The 19,393-nt window shown below is 43.5% G+C and overlaps 1 protein-coding gene across 1 annotated transcript; it reads left to right on the top strand.

The window, feature by feature from the left end:
- Window positions 1-648: 648 nt before the first annotated feature.
- Window positions 649-19,393, top strand: LOC311150309 (activin receptor type-1-like). The gene is made up of 11 exons (XM_084187713.1): window positions 649-1,268; window positions 8,840-8,911; window positions 9,366-9,395; window positions 10,200-10,436; window positions 12,838-13,034; window positions 13,207-13,306; window positions 13,617-13,763; window positions 14,300-14,575; window positions 14,909-15,106; window positions 17,797-17,927; window positions 18,291-19,393. Exons 2-11 carry the CDS (start codon window positions 8,842-8,844, stop codon window positions 18,504-18,506), a joined length of 1,602 nt encoding a protein of 533 aa, XP_084043839.1. The 5' UTR covers window positions 649-1,268; window positions 8,840-8,841; the 3' UTR covers window positions 18,507-19,393.

Genomic DNA, 19,393 nt, shown 5'->3' with positions numbered 1-19,393 from the left:
TGAAGGGTTAGGTCCAAGGGGTAAGAGGAGGGGTAGGGAGTGAATTGGGACCGGCTGTCTCAGAGAGGTTGTGTCCCAAATGGCACCCTATTCCCTATGTAGTGTACTACATTTGACTAGAGCTCTATGGGCTCTGGTCAAAAGTGCACTGCATAGGGAATAGGATGTCACACTGTCTCCAGTCCAGTCTCCATGGCCGGTCCATGCTTGGGCTCATAGTCAGATGAGACAGACAGTGTTAGTGATAGAAAGTATTGATTTGTTAATGATACAAAGACAGTGAGCATCACACAAAAAACAGTACACACACACACACACAGTGTATGTTAAGGTCTAATAATGAAGTTATAATTAAAGTTCAAGAGTAAAAATGTTGTCTCTTGATGCCTAATTATGTATTTATAACATATTTACTACTGTCTATCTCTTAAACTCGCATCACTGAGAGACCCAAAGCCACGTCTGCCCTGTAATTGTAGTCTTCATATACGCCAGGCTACAAGAGGGAAAACCAGAGGAGAAAATAAGAGGTTTGCCAGCAACAGGAAAACTGCTCTGAGAGAGCACATTCCAGCCAGACCCCGTTCGAGACAATGAGGGGTGGGACACAATTTTATTTAAAATCTCTGTAGGCCTAATCTTGCTCTTGAATCAGGAACAGAGCAAAGTTAGGTTGAAGGTTCCTAGGCAGCCTACGTAGGCTACTTTATCGAGATGGAGACACGGCCTGTTTGTGAACTTATTTCAAAGCGGAAGACTGACGTCTAGCCTATGTTCCAGCTCCGCTTCGTGTTTTCGGTTTATCAGTCAAAGATTTTAGACCGAGATACAGCGTCACTGCGCCGCTCTTGACGAGACAAATCTGGTAAACTTGACATAAAGGAGGGTCGCTCATTTTCCCCGTCAAGTATCTTGGATATTTAGTTTAGTCGTTCTATTGGAGGAGAACTGAAATTATTTGACATAAAGTTGAGAGGAGCGGTATTTAAGAAGTACTGAGGTTGATTCGCATCGAAACAGGAAAGGATGTGGAGAGATTTTAGGATTCAACATCTGGAACTGAATGCTTTCACCGAACTCAAAGGTTGACATATGAATGGAAGACGTATCAAATACATTCATTTTGGTTGTCTTTTAACACTTTAAAGTAGTTTAAAGATATATTTTGTTTTTAATATGGGACAAACGTGGCGCATTTCTGTGGTGATACATCATTTGGTTTCTTCGTGAAAAGCAAGAAGGTGCGCGTAAAAAGGGGAAAAAAACAGGTAAAAGTCTTAAAATATATATTTTTAATTATTTGAGTGTTATGTTCAATATTTAGTACGCTACACATTTAATCTGACATTTGTGACAGCTGTTGCCTATTCGTTTAACCTTTTGTCTAGGTGTGGATAGCTTTTTAAATAAAAAAGTAGGTAAACTTAGTTATTGCAAGTCTCTGTTAAGATTAGAATGTTGTAGGCTATGAGATACTGATGCCTAACTGACACATTTCCCACCTTGACCACATCAGAAAAGCGCCAAACCACAGCGGTGCTTATTGGATAGAAAACCTGCACGTTTCCAGTCTAGATTGTCTCCAGTTTAGCAATGACATTTCACTCCAAGACAAGGCACGGTTCAGGTTACAGAATATCTGAACATTGCAAAATGTGTGCCTTATATTGAGTCCATTCAAAGCAAAACCCAGGGCCCATATTCATAAGGCGTCTCAGAGTGGCAGTGCTGCCGATCCAAGGTCAGTTTTGCCTTTTAGATCATAATGAATAAGAGTCTATGGACAGGGGCGACTTGATCCTAGATCAGGGGCAGTATTCATAAGGCTTCTCAGAGTAGGAGTGCTGATCTAGGATCAGGTCCCCCCTTATTCATTAGGATCTAAAGTCAAAACTGTTCCTTCATCATCACTCCTACTCTGAGATGCTTTATAAATATGGGCCCAGTAGATCTTTCCCATCATTACTAGTTTATGAAGTGTTGTATGGGCTATGATGAGACATGATGTAGGCCACCTGTAGTTGAGCTGCCAGGTGTGGTTACATAGAACTGTGGGTGGAACACAACACAACAGCCATGGAAGTATGTTATGTCACTGCAAACTCTTCTCTCACTCAGGTGTGAAGGAACAAACTCTCAACACACCTCAGCCACCATGGTTCACTACAGCTGCATATCTTCAGTGTTTTAGCCTCTTTACAATTACTATATGGTTCAAGCAGAAGGCCCTATGATGAAATACAATATGAATATTCCTATAAATATTTGAATTTGCATTCATGCAAATACTGTACTTCAACTTTTGCATAAGCTGAATCCAATGACTATTGGTGATTTACACAAAAGAAATTAGGCCCTATTGTGCCGTAGCTCTAAATTTTGCAAATCCCTTGAGGTATTTTGTTTCCTTAAAAGACATGTCTTTTCCTTTTATCATTTTATCATCATTGGTTGGTTCAAGCATGGGGGTAGGGAGGGACAGCTGATCCTACCTCACATGTAAGAGAGAACACACACAATGGATGCTTCCCAAATTGCACATTATTCCTTACATAGTGCACTACTTTTGACCAGAGTCATATGGGCCCTGGTCAAAAGTAGTTCACTAAATAGGGAATAAGGTGCCATTTGGGATGCACACAGTAATTGAAGCATATAGACAAACACTAAGCCTGGCTTTGCCATGTCTGTCTAATGCAGATACAATCAGACATACCAGACCAGTCTCTCTCTCATCATAACATGCTCTGAGTCACAACAATCACAGGATTAAAGCTATAAAGACTTTACTAAACAACAAAGACTGTACCAAACAACAGATACTAAACATACAATCATGGCTATCTTTGGATAAACAGTGAAAGACAATTAATTTTCTGAATGATAAAGATATACAGTACATGGTCAAAAGTATATGGACACCGCTTCAAATTAGCCTAAGATCACCATGTGCATTGGCTGGAGTGGTGTAAAGCTAGCCGCCATTGGACTCTGGAGCAGTGGAAACACGTTCTCTGGAGTGATGAATCACGCTTCACCATCTGGTAGTCCGACGGACGAATCTGGGTTTGGCAGATGCCAGGAGAACCTAATTTACCCGAATGCATAGTATTAGTGCCAACTGTAAAGTTTGGTGGAGGAGGAATAATGGTCTGGGACTGTTTTTCATGGTTCGGGCTAGGCCCCTTAGTTCCAGTGAAGGGAAATCTTAACGCTACAGCATACAATTACATTCTAGATGATTCTGTGCTTCCAACTTTGTGGCAACAGTTTGGGGAAGGCCCTTTCCTGTTTCAGCATGACAATGCCCCCATGCACAAAGCGAGGTCCATACAGAAATTGTTTGTCAAGATCGGTGTGAAAGAACTTGACTGGCCTGCACAGAGCCCTGACCTCAACCCCATCAAACACCTTTGGGATTAATTGGAAGGCCTAATTGGAAGGCCTAACTGGAATGCCTAATCGCCCCACATCAGTGCCCGACCTCATTAATGCTCTTGTGGCTGAATGGAAGCAAGGCCCCGCAGCAATGTTCCAACATCTAGTGGAAAGCCTTCCCAGAAGAGTGGGTGCTGTTATAGCAGCAAAGAGGGGACCAACTCCATATTAATGCCCATGATTTTGGAATGAGATGTTCGTTGAGTAGGTGTCCACATACCTTTGCCCATGTAGTGTATCTAGATATTGTTCTGTCATCTGAGCTATACAGTCAGGTGTCTTACAAATTTACATTTACATTTACATTTACGTCATTTAGCAGACGCTCTTATCCAGAGCGACTTACAAATAGGTGCATTCACCTTATAGCCAGTGGGATAACCACTTTACAATGTTTTTTTTGGGAGGGGGTGGGGGGGGGGGGGGGGGGGGTAGAAGGATTACTTTATCCTATCCCAGGTATTCCTTATGACTTGTATATATTGTCTATATGCCATTTAGCGGACACTTTTATCCATGTAGAAGAGTAGAAGAGTTGTAGATGAGTAGAAGAGTTGTAGAAGAGTTCCTTCAGTTGTGGTAGGCAGATAGAGGCACATTGCAGGAGGTTGGAGTCAGTTTGCTGTTGCCTCTTCTACTGGTGGCTTCCCAGCTAGCACATTTGGCTCCTTGGAAGTTGTGGGAACGTACGTTTTTGGTTTCCCATTGGTACTGGGAACGAAGCCATAGGTTTCCTGACCTGTAAAACTGAACGTTTTTTAAACTTTCTGAGTTTTACTATGGTTCCCTGAAAGTTTTCCTGGGAGAGTTTTATTAATGTTCTGAGAACGGAAATTATAGGTTATTTGAAGGTAATTAAATAACGTTCTGAGAACATTCTCTAAAAGTTGTGAATGTTTTGAACGAAATGTTGAGGTTATTTGGACGTTTTTGAATAACTTCCTTAAAACATTCACTGAATGTTTCGACTTTTAATAACACTGCTAGCTTAAGTTAACTGTTTTGAACTCCAAGTACAGATAGGACACATGGAAATGCATGTGTGGCATGGCATCAGTGAGATTCAAACCGATGGTGTTCTGTTTTCTATCCATGGAATTAGTCCACTGTGCCACCAACTCATACAAAGCTGTTCATTTTAGTCTATTCAAACAGACCCCATTTCAAAGGAAACAAGCACTCATTAAAATCAGGTGTGGCCAATTAGTGGGCAAGGCAACACACCTGAACATACTTAACAAGATAGAGGATAGAGAGAGCTTTGTTGACGCTGAGAACAGAATGAATATGTTTTTAAATAACATTCTTAGAATGTTCTTTGAAGTCACTAATGCTTTCTTGTGATTTTTATGGAAAGTTTTCTTAATGTTTTGAGAACTTGACTTTAAATAGAACCATGAGTAAACGTTATGCTGAAGTACTGAAATTCCTACAGAAGAACGTTGTTTCTTAACAAATTAAATTTTAGTCATTTAGCAGACACTCTTATCCAGAGCGACTTACAGGAGCAATTAGGGTTAAGTGCCTTGCTCAAGGGCACATCGACAGATTTTTCACCTAGTAGGCTCTGGGATTAGAACCAGCGACCTTTCGGTTACTGGCACAACGCTCTTAACCACTAAGCTACCTGCCGCCCCTTAACGTTCTGAGAACATTACTTTAAATAGATTCATGCGGTAACCTGTAGGAAACGTTTTACGGAAGTACTGAAATTCCCACAGAAGAACATTGTTTCTTAACGTTCTCTGAACTATTTGAGAACATTCCCAATGTCAAACCAGTTGGAGAACGTTCCTAGAACATTACCAAAAATGTAATTAAATGTAACCATGTTTGAACTTTTAGGAAACGTTCTGTTAAAGTAATGAAATACCAAGAAAATAATGTTATTTTGTCAAGTTCTTTAAATGTGCTGAGAATGTTCCAAAGCCAAGCAACTCCTGCACCATTCCCAGAACGTTGTGGGAAGGTTGAATGCAAAAAAGTATTTATTGGGATCCCCAATTAGCCGCTGCCAAGGCAGTGGCTACTCTTCCTGGGTTCCAAACAGGAAACAAAACAACAAATAAAATACATAATATACATAGTATAATATACATAATAAACATAATATACATAACACTACATAAAGTCCTGCCTCTGCCTCACGCTTAAGAAACAGGAGACGGCTCCTGCCCTATGAGCCGTTCCGGCTCGCACAAGCCAAGGCTCATGCAAGCCCACCCACCTACATAATACGATGCATAATACAATACAAAATATATAAAAATGGCTGTGTCTCTTCACAGTCCCCCGTTGTGCCGTAAGGTGTTCTTTTATCTGTTTTTTGAATCTGGTTTTATTGCTAGCTTGAGTTACCTGGGGTGGCAGAGAGTTCCATGTAGTCATGGCTCTATTTAATACTGTGCGTTTCCTAGCCTGCGTTCTGGACCTGGGGACTGTGAAGAGACCTCTGGTTGCATGTCTTGTGTTTTACCGATGAGTGTCCGAACTGTGTGCCAACTGCTTGAACAGACAGTTCGGTACCACCAAGCACTAAGAAACATATGGTTCTCAGAACGTTATGTGCTAGCTGGGTTGCCTTTCCTTCCCTTCCCCCAACCACCACAACATCTATGTAATCCAGATGGAACTGGAGATGGGACTGAGAAGTCAAAGCTTTTAAGATGAGAGGAAGAGATGACAATGGCTGTGTTTTCCCACGGGTCTGTGTGACCGCCGTGGTGTTGTGGACAGAGTGGAGACAAACAGGGGAAAACAGAGAAAGGAAGTGTGCTGTGTGTGTGACTGGCCTGCCTCTGCCTGTCTGCGATGGCTGAGGCAGATTGCTCATCTCTCCCGGATCTTATGGTAGATCTGGACTAGAGGGGGAATCAGAGACAGACAGTAGGGTTAGTGCTCCTCCGTAGAGAATAAGCCAATTCAATGGGTGGAGCTGTGTTTACCGAATGTTTGTCTTCCTAAGGGCCCATATTAAAACACTGCGGATATGTAGACTGCTACATGATACAGTGAAAAATAGGGTGCACGCATGCGCAAAAAAAGTTTATCTTGCTTACTTTAGCCGTTTTTATTCAGTTGAAGTTTCAGCTGCAGGGCCTTTCTCAAGGGATGCATGATGCAGGAAATTGTATCCTCCCTCTGCTAGTCAGTGTCAGTGTGTAATAATGCACCATGGTTTGGCTTGGAGATGTGGTACGTGGTACAGCTGCTGAGCTTAGAACCCTGATTGTGGTCTCGCGGCATTGTTCCTCATTGCCAAACCGGAACACTGTGGTGTTCTAGAACTGACATCAATGGATTCTTCTCATATAACGATGCTTGAGTTGAGCTGGAGCCACACAATTTGTGCAAAAAAGCAGAGTGGTAAAGATGTCTGTTTAAAGATTTAAGCTGGTTTTGCAAAGTTGTAGCCTGTTGTGGCATTGAAAAGTGTTTGTCATTATAATCACATGGACATATTAAATCTGTTCTTTTGGTATGATGATTCGACTTAATTACTTTGCTTCGGAGCCCAAGCAGCCATCAACACAGTAAGAAGATGATTTCACAAACTCTGTCTGGTTGTGTTGTGTTATCATAGACATACATTCCAGTGTGTTGTGTTTATACATCATTGAGTGGTACCACAGGAGGTTGGTGTCACCTTAATTGGGGAGGACGGGCTCTTGGTAATGGCTGGAGTGGAATCAGTGGAATGGTATCAAATACATCAAACACGTGGGTTCCATGTGTTTGATGCCATTCCATTGACTCCGTTCCAGCCATTATTATGAGCCGTCCTCCCCTCAGCAGCCTCCACTGAGTGGTATATTATCTGACTCCACAGCTCTCCTGAGGATAGTAGGTGGTCTGAATCAACACAGAAAGTTGCAGCATGTATCATTTCATTTCAAGCGTTTATTGTTTGTGCAATATCTGGAAGTCAATCCGCCAAATATCCTGTAGGCAGTTTTCATTACTCAGCCGTTTCAGAAACATGACCCATGTTTTTCCATGATATCACGCAGTACATGACTTGTGAAACTACATGAGTGTCAATTTAATTATGGGAGGTGGGGGGTTATGAAATGGTGCACTCTGCACTATAGTTCCAATAAGCCTGCCTGGCTCCTTAACAACTGGTTTAACAGAGCTGTAATATTCTTTCTTTGCTGCAATGGCAGGGCACAAGCACTACTCTAAAAGATGGCCATACCCACCAATCAGAAGCCACACACCCATGGTTTGTACACCAGCATAAAGTACACACAACACCAAATGAATACTGAAACTAACCCTGTCTCATTGCCTAGAAACCCATCCTCCAGCCTCTACCCTCTCTAGCTTGCGTGACCCAGAGCAGTCAAACCTAAACAATGAGCAGGTACACACACACACACACACACACACACACACACACACACACACACACACACACACACACACACAATGAGCAGACCTGAGTCTCCCTCCAGGGCGCGGCTTCTCAATGGCAGGAAGCATAGCAATCAATATTTACACTGTGATCCGGGCAGCCATGGAGCCGACAGGCATGAGTCTGGGCCTAGTTAGCTAGCTACACAGTACACACAAACACACATACACACACTCACATACACACCCACAGGGGTTTGACACACAAACACATAGGGCCTGGCAGTGCAGAGTGCTGCCTTTCCCTGACTAAGCCCTCTCTTCTATCCCACCCACCACCCACTTCAATTACAGAGCAGGCAGACTGACTGGACCCTGGGCCTGGCGCTCTCTCTGTTGTTGTTTTTGACCTCATAACTTCCTCTGCTGACAGACTGGGAGTCAGTGGGAATCACTAGGGCTGTGTGGCTCCAAACTGCAGCTGGGGCTGATGTTGTCATGCTAATGTTAGCTGGAAACCAAATCGTGGACTCCATTGGGACGTTACCCAATGTTGTAGGAATGTTTGCTGGGCTGGAGCTGTGTCGATCTTGCTGCAGCTGTTTCCATTTGGTATTTTAATTGCAGAGATGCCCAGTCAGCTCAGCCACAGCAACCGGGCCTAGGTTGTCATACTCAGAGAGAGAGAGAGTGGGAGGACAGATTGGTAGGAGCCAAGAGAGAGAGAGATCGAGAGAGAGAGGAGAGAGAGCAGGAGAGGGAAAATGAGAGGAAACTTAGAAGTTGACATTGATTGTGAAGCTGCATAGGAGTTTATGAAACATTTTACATTTACATTTTTAGTCATTTAGCAGACGCTCTTATCCAGAGCGACTTACAGTTAGTGAGTGCATACATATTTTTTTTCATACTGGCCCCCCGGTGGGAAACAGTGTCAGAGAGAGAACTGCGTGTCCCATATTCTTGCATCGAGTGCCTAAAGACCAATATACTGTAACAAAGCATAATCGCTGCACCTCTAATTGTTGTATTGTCTCTCTGACAGAGATGGGGGGTGCTGCCATGCTCACAGTGCTGCTGGCTGGGATGTGCCTGTGGACCTCCACAGCTCATGCAGGTAGGTCAATAAAGAATGTGGCTGTGCGTGTCCGTGGCTGTGTGTATCTTTGAGTGCGCTAGCTTACGTAATCACCAGTGTGTATGTGTGTTGTATATCTTTGTGTTTGTGCCTGCGTTTGTGCGTATCTGAGTGTGAGCGAGTGAGTTGCTGCTGGGGAATCAGCTAGGTGCAGATGCGTGTGTAGATGAGAAGTGCTCGTTGTCGTACGGTAGTGAAACAATAGAGCAGAGGAAGTCTGTGTCTTCCTGCTGTGCCTGGGTGAGTGCTGCTGCTGCGGCCCCTGACCTGTAGGCCTCAGGGAGAAAACGAGAGAGAGAGAGAAACCCTTCAGTCCCTCAGTGACCACTTCCTCACCTCTCTGGTCTCCACTGAGGCCTCTATTCTCTATACAGCCCAAGATAGGCCCACCAGACCTGCCCTTTCTCTCACCGCTGTCTTTTATATTTTGCAGATCGGTCATCTTTGGGATCACCATCAGATGGTAAGCTTGTTTCTGTGTTATAAGTCCTCAGTGTCACACTCCTGATGGAAACAAAGTTGGCAAAAAATAACACTAGCACTTACGTTAACATAATCACTGGCGACACACTGGTGCTGTGATGGAAAAAGGCACTATAGAGAGAGATTGTGTGTGTCCAATCAAATCCAAGTAAATTTGTTACATGACAGAATACAACAGGTGCAAACCATCCAGCTAAACGCTTACTTACAAGGTCTTCCTCAACAATGTAGAGTTCAATGTCAGAGGTACGAATGAGATACTCCAGAATAGGATCTTTAAAAAAGCACGGAAACAAAACTAGGTCAGATAAACATTTAAACACAAGAAATAAAACACAAAAATGCAAGCTACTGTATATACAAGGCTAGTACCAGTACCATATCAATGTGCAGAGATACGGTGGAAGTTGAGGTAATATGTACATGTAGGCAGGGGATAAAAAGGGACTGGGTAGCAGGATATATAAAAATAAATGTGTGTGTGCGAGCATATGTGGCGTCAGTATGTATGTGCGTGTGTATGTGTGTAGACCTGAGAGTGTGCAAAGAGTCAGTGCAGATAGTTCGTGGATGAGGGTGAGCAGCCATCGGTTAGCTGTTCAACAATCTTATTGCTTGGAGATAGAAGCTATCTCGGAGCCTTTTGGTCCGTGACTTGATGCTCCGGTAGCGTTTGCTAGACAGTAGTGTAGAGAACAGTCCATGTCGGCTGAAGTCTGTGTGTGTCTGTGTGTTTGTGTATATACGTACACAGCTCACACACTCACTGGTTCCCTCTCTCCAGGCCCTGATGACAGCACCAACCTGCTGTGTACATGTGAAAACAAGAAGGGGACATGTTTGAACGGCACCTGCAGGGGTGACTACTGCTTCTACACCAAGGTGCATGGCAGAGAGGAGAAGGGCTGTTTCCAGAGGGACCACCACAAGGAACAGTGCTACACCAACTTCCAGGGACTGTACGTCCACTGCTGCTCCAATAACTTTTGTAACGTCAACAGCACCGCTCCCCCAGACCCAGGTTAGAGCACTGCAACTTCTCTAGAACCTCCTTTCAAACAGTCTAGAACCCCCTATCATATCTGGGCCTTGAGGTTCGCTGATTTTCATCCTTCCCCTCTAATCAGGTAAGGATTCAGACCTCAGTCATACAGGCTTCTAATGGAAACTCAGTGTCTGATGTCCCCCTGGTGGCTGACAGGGGTAATGCCATGTGTTAATTAAGTGATAATGCCCGAGAAGCCAGTGTTTGGAAAAAGGGCGCCATTAAAGGAGTAATTACTGGGGTAGCAGTAAATGTAAAAGTTCACCAACTGAAGGGGAAGATTTCTGGTGTTTGTGATGCTCGTCGTTTGGTGCGACGCAAACAGGGTGGCGAGAGTGGGGAAACAGAAGAGTCATTGTCTGTTCTTTTGAGTTTTGAAGTTGAGTCTTTGCCTGACAAAGTGAAGTTAGGATATATAAGTTATCCTGTACGAGCTTATGTGCCGAATATATTACGATGTTACAGGTGTCAAACTTATGGGCATGTGGCAGCAGTGTGTAGGAGGGAGGTTCCAAGGTGTGAGAAGTGTGCAGAAGGGCATGAGACAAAGGAATGTGTAGCATTGGGGAAAGTAGTGGTATGTGCTAATTGTAGGGGTGCCCATGGGGCTGGGGATCAGAAATGTCCCGTGCGAGAGAGGCAGGTTGAGGTTTCCAGGGTAAGAGTAGTGAAGAAGTTGTCATATGCTGAGGCAGTGAAGAAAGTAGAGGAAGATGGTTCAAAGGGGGAAGAGTGGTGAGAGTAGTAGATATGTACCAGTACAGAGGGATAGGCCAACAAGTGATATATGTTTCAGTAAGATTGGATTTTTAGCATTTATAGCAATGGTTATTCATTGTACTGTAGGGATGGAACGTAAGTAGAAGAAAATTGAGGTTGTGGTGGCAGCTGCAGAGAGGTATTTGGGTGTGCGAGACTCAGAAGAGTTACAGGGAGTGTTAAGTGGTGATGTCCCATCATTTCAGGTTGAGGGCATGAGGTAGGAATGAATATATTTAAATAGTGGAGTAGGGTGGTGTTAATTATTAATAATATTTTTGAATTTGTGAGTGTAGTGTTAGATGGTAGGGAATTCTTTATTTAATTTTTCAAGCAAGTCTAGTAGGTGGTGGTAATGCAACAAATTGGATGCCAACCGCCGTTAAACCTCATCGAAGAAGAAGAAGAAGAAGAAGAAGAAGGTGTTTGGAGGATATATTGGCACTGGTGTATTATCACTTTTATACAAGGGATTACCAACGTATTCAAATAATGATTGACATATTTTCATTAAAAACGTTATTTTGATGAATTTATTTATACTATTTCATCCTTCCACAAGATATAGTCCCGACTCAAATCTAGGGTTGCTACCCAAGCTGGCTGGTAGTTCGTTCTAACGTTTCGGTTGCCAGAGACGCGACCCAGTCGTTGTCTTTTTGTTCTGTATCTATGGACGCGACCCAGTCGTTCGTTCTAAATGTTCCATTGCAATACTGGCTGGCAACATTCTAATCCCTTGCTTGCTAGCTAGACAACTACGGCTAACTTAGTCACATCAAAAAGTGCAACCAGAATAACAGAAAAGTAGCTGCATTTGCATTTGTTTAAGCTGTTTTCTAGTGACATTTATTTGGCTTCATCCATAACAATGGGCGCAATTACGCCTGGCATAGCGAATGTGCTCACTCGTCAGGACACTGTTGCTCAGAGGAGCTAGCCAACAACACAGCAAACACAATCACTTCAAACTGAAGCTGGAAAGACTGCAAACTAGCTGCACTTCGTTCCGTATATCCATAAAAATAATGCCAGCTGATTCATGATTTCGACTGGCTGAAACGCTGCCTGTCTGTCTTGTCCCAACCCCAACACCTTCATTACTATGGGACAGCTGGAGATCGAATTTGAATATTGAATGTCAGAGAGACAGACAGCAAGGTGTATACAAATCTCTGCTGTTGAAAACTAAATGTTAGTCTAAAAGGAATGAGATCATGTCTAGATGCATTTTATAGTGGAGATCAAGTTTATAAATTGCTTGGCTGGGCTGATGAGACAGTGGATTGCGCAGTCAGATGGAAAGGAGTAGAAACTTCATAGATTTAGCTGGTGGAATAGACACCGGCTGGAATGCGGTTTTAACCAATTAGCATTCAGGATTAGACCCACCCGTTGTATAATAATAAGATACTGTATGTCAACAGGCATGTTTAATCCATATGACCAACTTGCTTTTTATACTAAATCAACTTTTCTGGAGTAACATCATCTCTATCATATCTGGTTGGAGGTCCTGACCAGTTTGAATACCCCTGTGGTCAGCTTAAATCAAAGTCTGTCTTTGTACTGCTATTCCCTCTTACCTGTATGACTGTGTGTGTCCACTGTCCATTAGTTGAGCCTACAATTAAGGAGGACAGTGTGATTCTGCTGGTGGCAGTCCCTCTGCTGGTGTTGCTGATCCTGTCCGTGGCTGTGTGTGGCCTGGTGCTGTGGCTACGCTCCAGACGACAGCACCACAGGCTGGGCTACAGAGAGGACCGTGACGTCTCCATGCTCAAGGTGCCCAGTGGGGCAGACCCTACCTACGGGGTAAGAATGGAATTTCATGAAATTGAATTGCACGGGAGGAAATTATGTCATAGAATCACTACCAAGCTCACAGGCACTTTAGCGATAATATTGTTATTTATATAATGAAATTGCAATATGAAAACCAGTGCCGGATGGCTGTGATCCTTGACATGTGTGACTCTCTGTGTAGGAAATCTTTGATGAGTTCTGTACCTCAGGCAGTGGGACTGGCCTGCCATACCTGGTACAGAGGACCATGGCTCGGCAGATCTCTCTGGTCGAGTGTGTCGGTGAGACATCCCCTCCACTTATTCACTCCCTCCTTTTCTATCAGTCTGACTCTCTCTGTCAGTCTCTCATTCATCCATAGCTGCGGTGCTATACAGACCCTGTGAACTCACTCACTCATTTACCAGTGTCTCATGGACCTTCTAAAAAACAGGGTCATCTCAAGGCCTACTAGCCTTGCGTTGCCAGACACAATGGCTGGAGGCGAGGCTATACTAATGTGAACAGATCAATACGCCAATCCTCTCCATAGCTGTTATTATGTCTGATGAGAACTTTGTGTGTGTCTGTGCTCTGTCCCTCTATCCCCAGGTAAGGGCAGGTATGGAGAGGTGTGGAGGGGCACCTGGATGGGAGAGAGTGTTGCAGTGAAGATCTTCTCCTCTAGAGACGAACAGTCATGGTTCAGAGAGACAGAGATCTACAACACTGTACAGCTCAGACACGACAACATCCTGGGTGAGTCGACATAACCTATAATCCATGTTGTACAACAAGACAAAAACAGTTGTCTCATGATACTATGGTTTTGGACTGGACTAATTGCTTGCACTAAGCTGGAGTATACAGATATGTGTATCAAGTACAATTAATGTATTTCTTTATATATTGTGACTGGAAAAATGCACTGCGCTAACCCAATGCGCACTTATCAAGAGTTAATCAGCCGCGTGCGATTTTTTACAAATAATTAGTCGACTGCAAATTGACCACAAGAAGCCCAAACAGAACAGCCTAAAACAATCATTTCAAACCTTCCTTACATTTATATATAATCACGTATCTCTATTATGTGTGAGAATACTTGGGAACAGATTTACAAAATTAAAATAACTTGGAGCGGATTTCCTGATGTTTTTACAGTCTTTCATGTCCAACCATGAAAAACTAAGTATAATAAAACCACCCAGCCAGTTGGTGAAACCATGGTCTACTGTATCACTCAATTCCTACCAACACTAATACAATATCTCATAGTTAACATGCTTCCCCAGGCTTCATAGCATCTGACATGACGTCTAAGAACTCCAGCACCCAGCTGTGGCTGATCACCCACTTCCATGAGCTGGGTAGTCTCTATGACTTCCTCCAGTACAGCAGCCTGGACACAGAGGGCTGCCTAAGGATGTGCCTGTCTGTAGCCTGCGGCTTGGTCCATCTCCACACGGAGATCCTCAGCTGCCAGGGCAAGCCCGCTATCGCCCACCGAGACCTGAAGAGCCGAAACATCCTCGTCAAGAGGAACGGACAGTGCTGCATCGCCGACCTGGGTAAGAACAGGAGGTGGGAGGGGAGGAAAGGGATGAAGGAATGAGAGCAGAAGGAGAGAGCGCTAGGGTGCTAGGAATGGACAGAGAAAGGAGGGGGGTAAAGTCCATTCTCTGAATTGCTGCTGCCTGTTTATGATACGCCTGGAGAGACCACATAGACAGCATTCATTACTTTTTCCTGTGTTCCTGGGTTGTGTTCCGTATGGCACACTGTAGAAAAAACATGTTAGAAAAATCTGTGTTATTATTGTACAAATTCAGGTATGACCTCCCTGTTTCACTCTGTTTAAAAATGTTTTCTCCCTACTGATCATGACCCTGTTGCGTCTCCAGGCCTGGCTGTGATGCATTCTCAGACCAGTGATTACCTGGACGTGGGGAACAACCCCAGGGTGGGCACCAAGCGCTACATGGCACCGGAGGTTCTGGACGAGAGCATCCGCATGGACATCTTTGAGTCGTACAAGCAGACAGACATTTGGGCCCTGGGCCTGGTTCTCTGGGAGATTTCCAGAAGGACCATTGTCAATGGTAACGACACGCACACACGCAACTAGGAGGTCAACAAAACACTCTATCGTCTTTATTTAAAACATGTACTGTGGTCCAGTTGGTAAGATCGTGGTGCTGGTAACGTCAAGGTCGTGGGTTCAATTCTCGCAGGGATCACATACACTTACAAAAAATGTGCTGTACTCACTGTACTGTACATTGGATAATATGAACCCACATACTGTATGAACCCAATCTAACCAAAGGGATATGGGATATGTTTCTCATGATTGAACAAGTAAATACACTTACACTCATACTATACCATCTACTTAAGCAAATGGTATTGAAAATACATTTTATACAGTCTTAGTACTACACCCAGTACTATTGGATATCTAGAATCTGTAGAGTGCAGGAGGGGGTGAGCCCATATCTTTCATCACTACAATGTTGTTCTATCTGGGAGTCTGTGTTTGTAGCTGCGTCTGTTTCTGTCTCTATCCTCTCCCATGATTAGCCCTCTAGTAATTATAAACACTCTTATCTAGTGTCAGCACTCTCCCACCTCACATAGTCCAGATGCTCTCCCTCTCTCTAACACACATGCGTACACACACATGGTCGCACGCACACACACATTCACAGATGCACACGCACGCACACAAACAGGCGCGCATGGTCGCACGCACACACAGCCAGACCTCCCAGAACAATACACTCTCTGTCCAGGGATTCAGTATCTCTCTGCTCTCTTTTTAGTCCAACATATAGCCCAACACTCCTATTCTCAAGTTCAGTGTACTATTTCAGTCCTGAATGAAGTGAAATATGTACAGTGGGGGAAAAAAGTATTTAGTCAGCCACCAATTGTGCAAGTTCTCCCACTTAAAAAGATGAGAGAGGCCTGTAATTTTCATCATAGGTACATGTCAACTATGACAGACAAATTGAGATAGTTTTTTCCAGAAAATCACATTGTAGGATTTTTAATGAATTTATTTGCAAATTATGGTGGAAAATAAGTATTTGGTCAATAACAAAAGTTTCTCAATACTTTGTTATATACCCTTTGTTGGCAATGACACAGGTCAAACGTTTTCTGTAAGTCTTCACAAGGTTTTCACACACTGTTGCTGGTATTTTGGCCCATTCCTCCATGCAGATCTCCTCTAGAGCAGTGATGTTTTGGGGCTGTCGCTGGGCAACACGGACTTTCAACTCCCTCCAAAGATTTTCTATGGGGTTGAGATCTGGAGACTGGCTAGGCCACTCCAGGACCTTGAAATGCTTCTTACGAAGCTACTCCTTCGTTGCCCGGGCGGTGTGTTTGGGATCATTGTCATGCTGAAAGACCCAGCCACGTTTCATCTTCAATGCCCTTGCTGATGGAAGGAGGTTTTCACTCAAAATCTCACGATACATGGCCCCATTCATTCTTTCCTTTACACGGATCAGTCGTCCTGGTCCCTTTGCAGAAAAACAGCCCCAAAGCATGATGTTTCCACCCCCATGCTTCACAGTAGGTATGGTGTTCTTTGGATGCAACTCAGCATTCTTTGTCCTCCAAACACGACGAGTTGAGTTTTTACCAAAAAGTTCTATTTTGGTTTCATCTGACCATATGACATTCTCCCAATCCTCTTCTGGATCATCCAAATGCACTCTAGCAAACTTCAGACGGGCCTGGACATGTACTGGCTTAAGCAGGGGGACACGTCTGGCACTGCAGGATTTGAGTCCCTGGCGGCGTAGTGTGTTACTGATGGTAGGCTTTGTTACTTTGGTCCCAGCTCTCTGCAGGTCATTCACTAGGTCCCCCCGTGTGGTTCTGGGATTTTTGCTTACCGTTCTTGTGATCATTTTGACCCCACGGGGTGAGATCTTGCGTGGAGACCCAGATCGAGGGAGATTATCAGTGGTCTTGTATGTCTTCCATTTCCTAATAATTGCTCCCACAGTTGATTTCTTCAAACCAAGCTGCTTACCTATTGCAGATTCAGTCATCCCAGCCCAATTTTGTTTCTGGTGTCCTTTGACAGCTCTTTGGTCTTGGCCATAGTGGAGTTTGGAGTGTGACTGTTTGAGGTTGTGGACAGGTGTCTTTTATACTGATAACAAGTTCAAACAGGTGCCATTAATACAGGTAACGAGTGGAGGACAGAGGAGCCTCTTAAAGAATAAGTTACAGGTCTATGAGAGCCAGAAATCTTGCTTGTATGTAGGTGCCCAAATACTTATTTTCCACCATAATTTGCAAATAAATTCATTAAAAATCCTACAATGTGATTTTCTGGATTTTTTTTTCTCATTTTGTCTGTCATAGTTCACGTGTACCTATGATGAAAATTACAGGCCTGTCACATCTTTTTAAGTGGGAGAACTTGCACAATTGGTGGCTGACTAAATACTTTTTTCCCCCACTGTATACTGTATGTATATTAAGCCAATGTATACAATCCAAATCGAATATAATCTGAGAGAAGATAAACACTCTTATCTTTGATGTAGTCTTCTCCTTTCTGTGTCTTGAAATCTAGAATTGTATTTCAATGTCACTGAGTGTCATGATGTCTGTAGTGTTCCCACCAAACCCTCCCCACCTCAATCATCATTACATAAGATCTTATGTTGGCTGACTCCTTTTACTTGGAATGAAGACACAGACATACTGGTACTGACTGTATATGTAACATGTATTCATAATGTGCGATTGTGTGTTGTTCCAGGGATAGTGGAAGAGTACCGGCCACCCTTCTTTGACATGGTGCCCTCTGACCCCAGCTTTGAGGAGATGAAGAAGGTGGTGTGTGTAGACCAGCAGAGACCCATTCTGCACAACAGACTGCACTCACACCCGGTGAGAGAAACACACACAGGCATTAGTTTGGGGTGACTTGTAAAGCTCTTGCAGCTCTTGTCTTATGGTCTCTCTCTCTCTCTCTCTCTCTCTCTCTCTCTCTCTCTCTCTCTCTCTCTCTCTCTCTCTCTCTCTCTCTCTCTCTCTCTCTCTCTCTCTCTCTCTCTCTCTCTCTCTCTCTCTCTCTCTCTCTCTCTCTCTCTCTCTCTCTCTCTCTCTCTCTCTCTCTCTCTCTCTCTCTCTCTCTCTCTCTCTCTCTCTCCTCTCTCTCTCTCTCCTCTCTCTCTCTCTCACTCTCTCTCTCTCTCTCTCTCTCTCTCTCTCTCTCTCTCTCTCTCTCTCTCTCTCTCTCTCTGTGTACAGATCCTGGCTTCCATTGCCAAGGTAATGAAGGAGTGTTGGTTCCAGAGCCCCCCAGCCCGCCTCACAGCTCTCCGTGTCAGAAAGACTCTCTCCAAGCTAGACCAGGACCATGGCTACCCCACAGAGAAACTCAAATGGACCTGTAGGCCTCAACACCAAACTACAAGCAGGATGTCTAGACCTAACATAAGACTACAACCAGCACACCAAAAGTAGGGCTTATAGTCTTGTATAGAGACTATCTATATCCTCTCCTACTACTTAAGACTCTGTGTCCCATATATCTAGTGCTTCTTCATAAAAGCCCCCACCAACCTTGAGTATACTGCCTGGATCATTTAATCAGGAATACAATAGAAAAATGTAATGTATTGGCTTTGTCATATTTATCTGCTGAGATCTGGAATGGGAAGCATAGGAATAGACATATAAGGACTTGGACTTGGATTTTTCTATGGACATAACCATTTGCCAGGAACTGCCTGATTACTCCTGTTGAAGAGTTCACTGACTTACGGACTTCCATAGAACATGGACATTGTCCTCTCCTAGGGGCCCACCGGATTGAGAGATCTTAGAGTTTGGTGGATGTGGGCCTTGTACTGTGATGCTTTAGGAATGGATGTCTCACCGTTGGATCACTGAGGCCTTGTGGTCATACAGTGAGATCATTTCAAGCGGCCGTTCATGTCTTGCTAGTTTCTTATTTGTTTCGATGCACTATACATAATCTATACATATTGATTTATTTTGTATTTCCTGAAAACCTTTTCAGCTATACCATATAAAGTACCCTGGTAGTGCTCCCATTACTACAATCTGTTACTCATGATCATATTGTAAGCACAGAGCTAATAAATCAGTTGTATCTATTCTAACAATAGAATAATGTACCTTTCACCGGCATTGGATTTATTGTAAAAGCTGTTTAAAGTTAAAGTACTTCTATATTTTATTATGTTGATTATATACATGTATTTTTATTTGTTTTTATCTGAAATTATATCTGCAATACTTTCAGCACAGAGTTACCATCATTATCATCACTACCATTCAACAATATTTAAAAGGGAAATAAAAAACATTACATTGTTTACAGGGTA

Source organism: Coregonus lavaretus, assembly GCF_964263955.1.
Source record: "Coregonus lavaretus genome assembly, chromosome: 22".
In the NCBI taxonomy this organism is placed as follows: domain Eukaryota; kingdom Metazoa; phylum Chordata; class Actinopteri; order Salmoniformes; family Salmonidae; genus Coregonus; species Coregonus lavaretus.
This window is presented reverse-complemented; position numbering and strand designations above follow the sequence as displayed.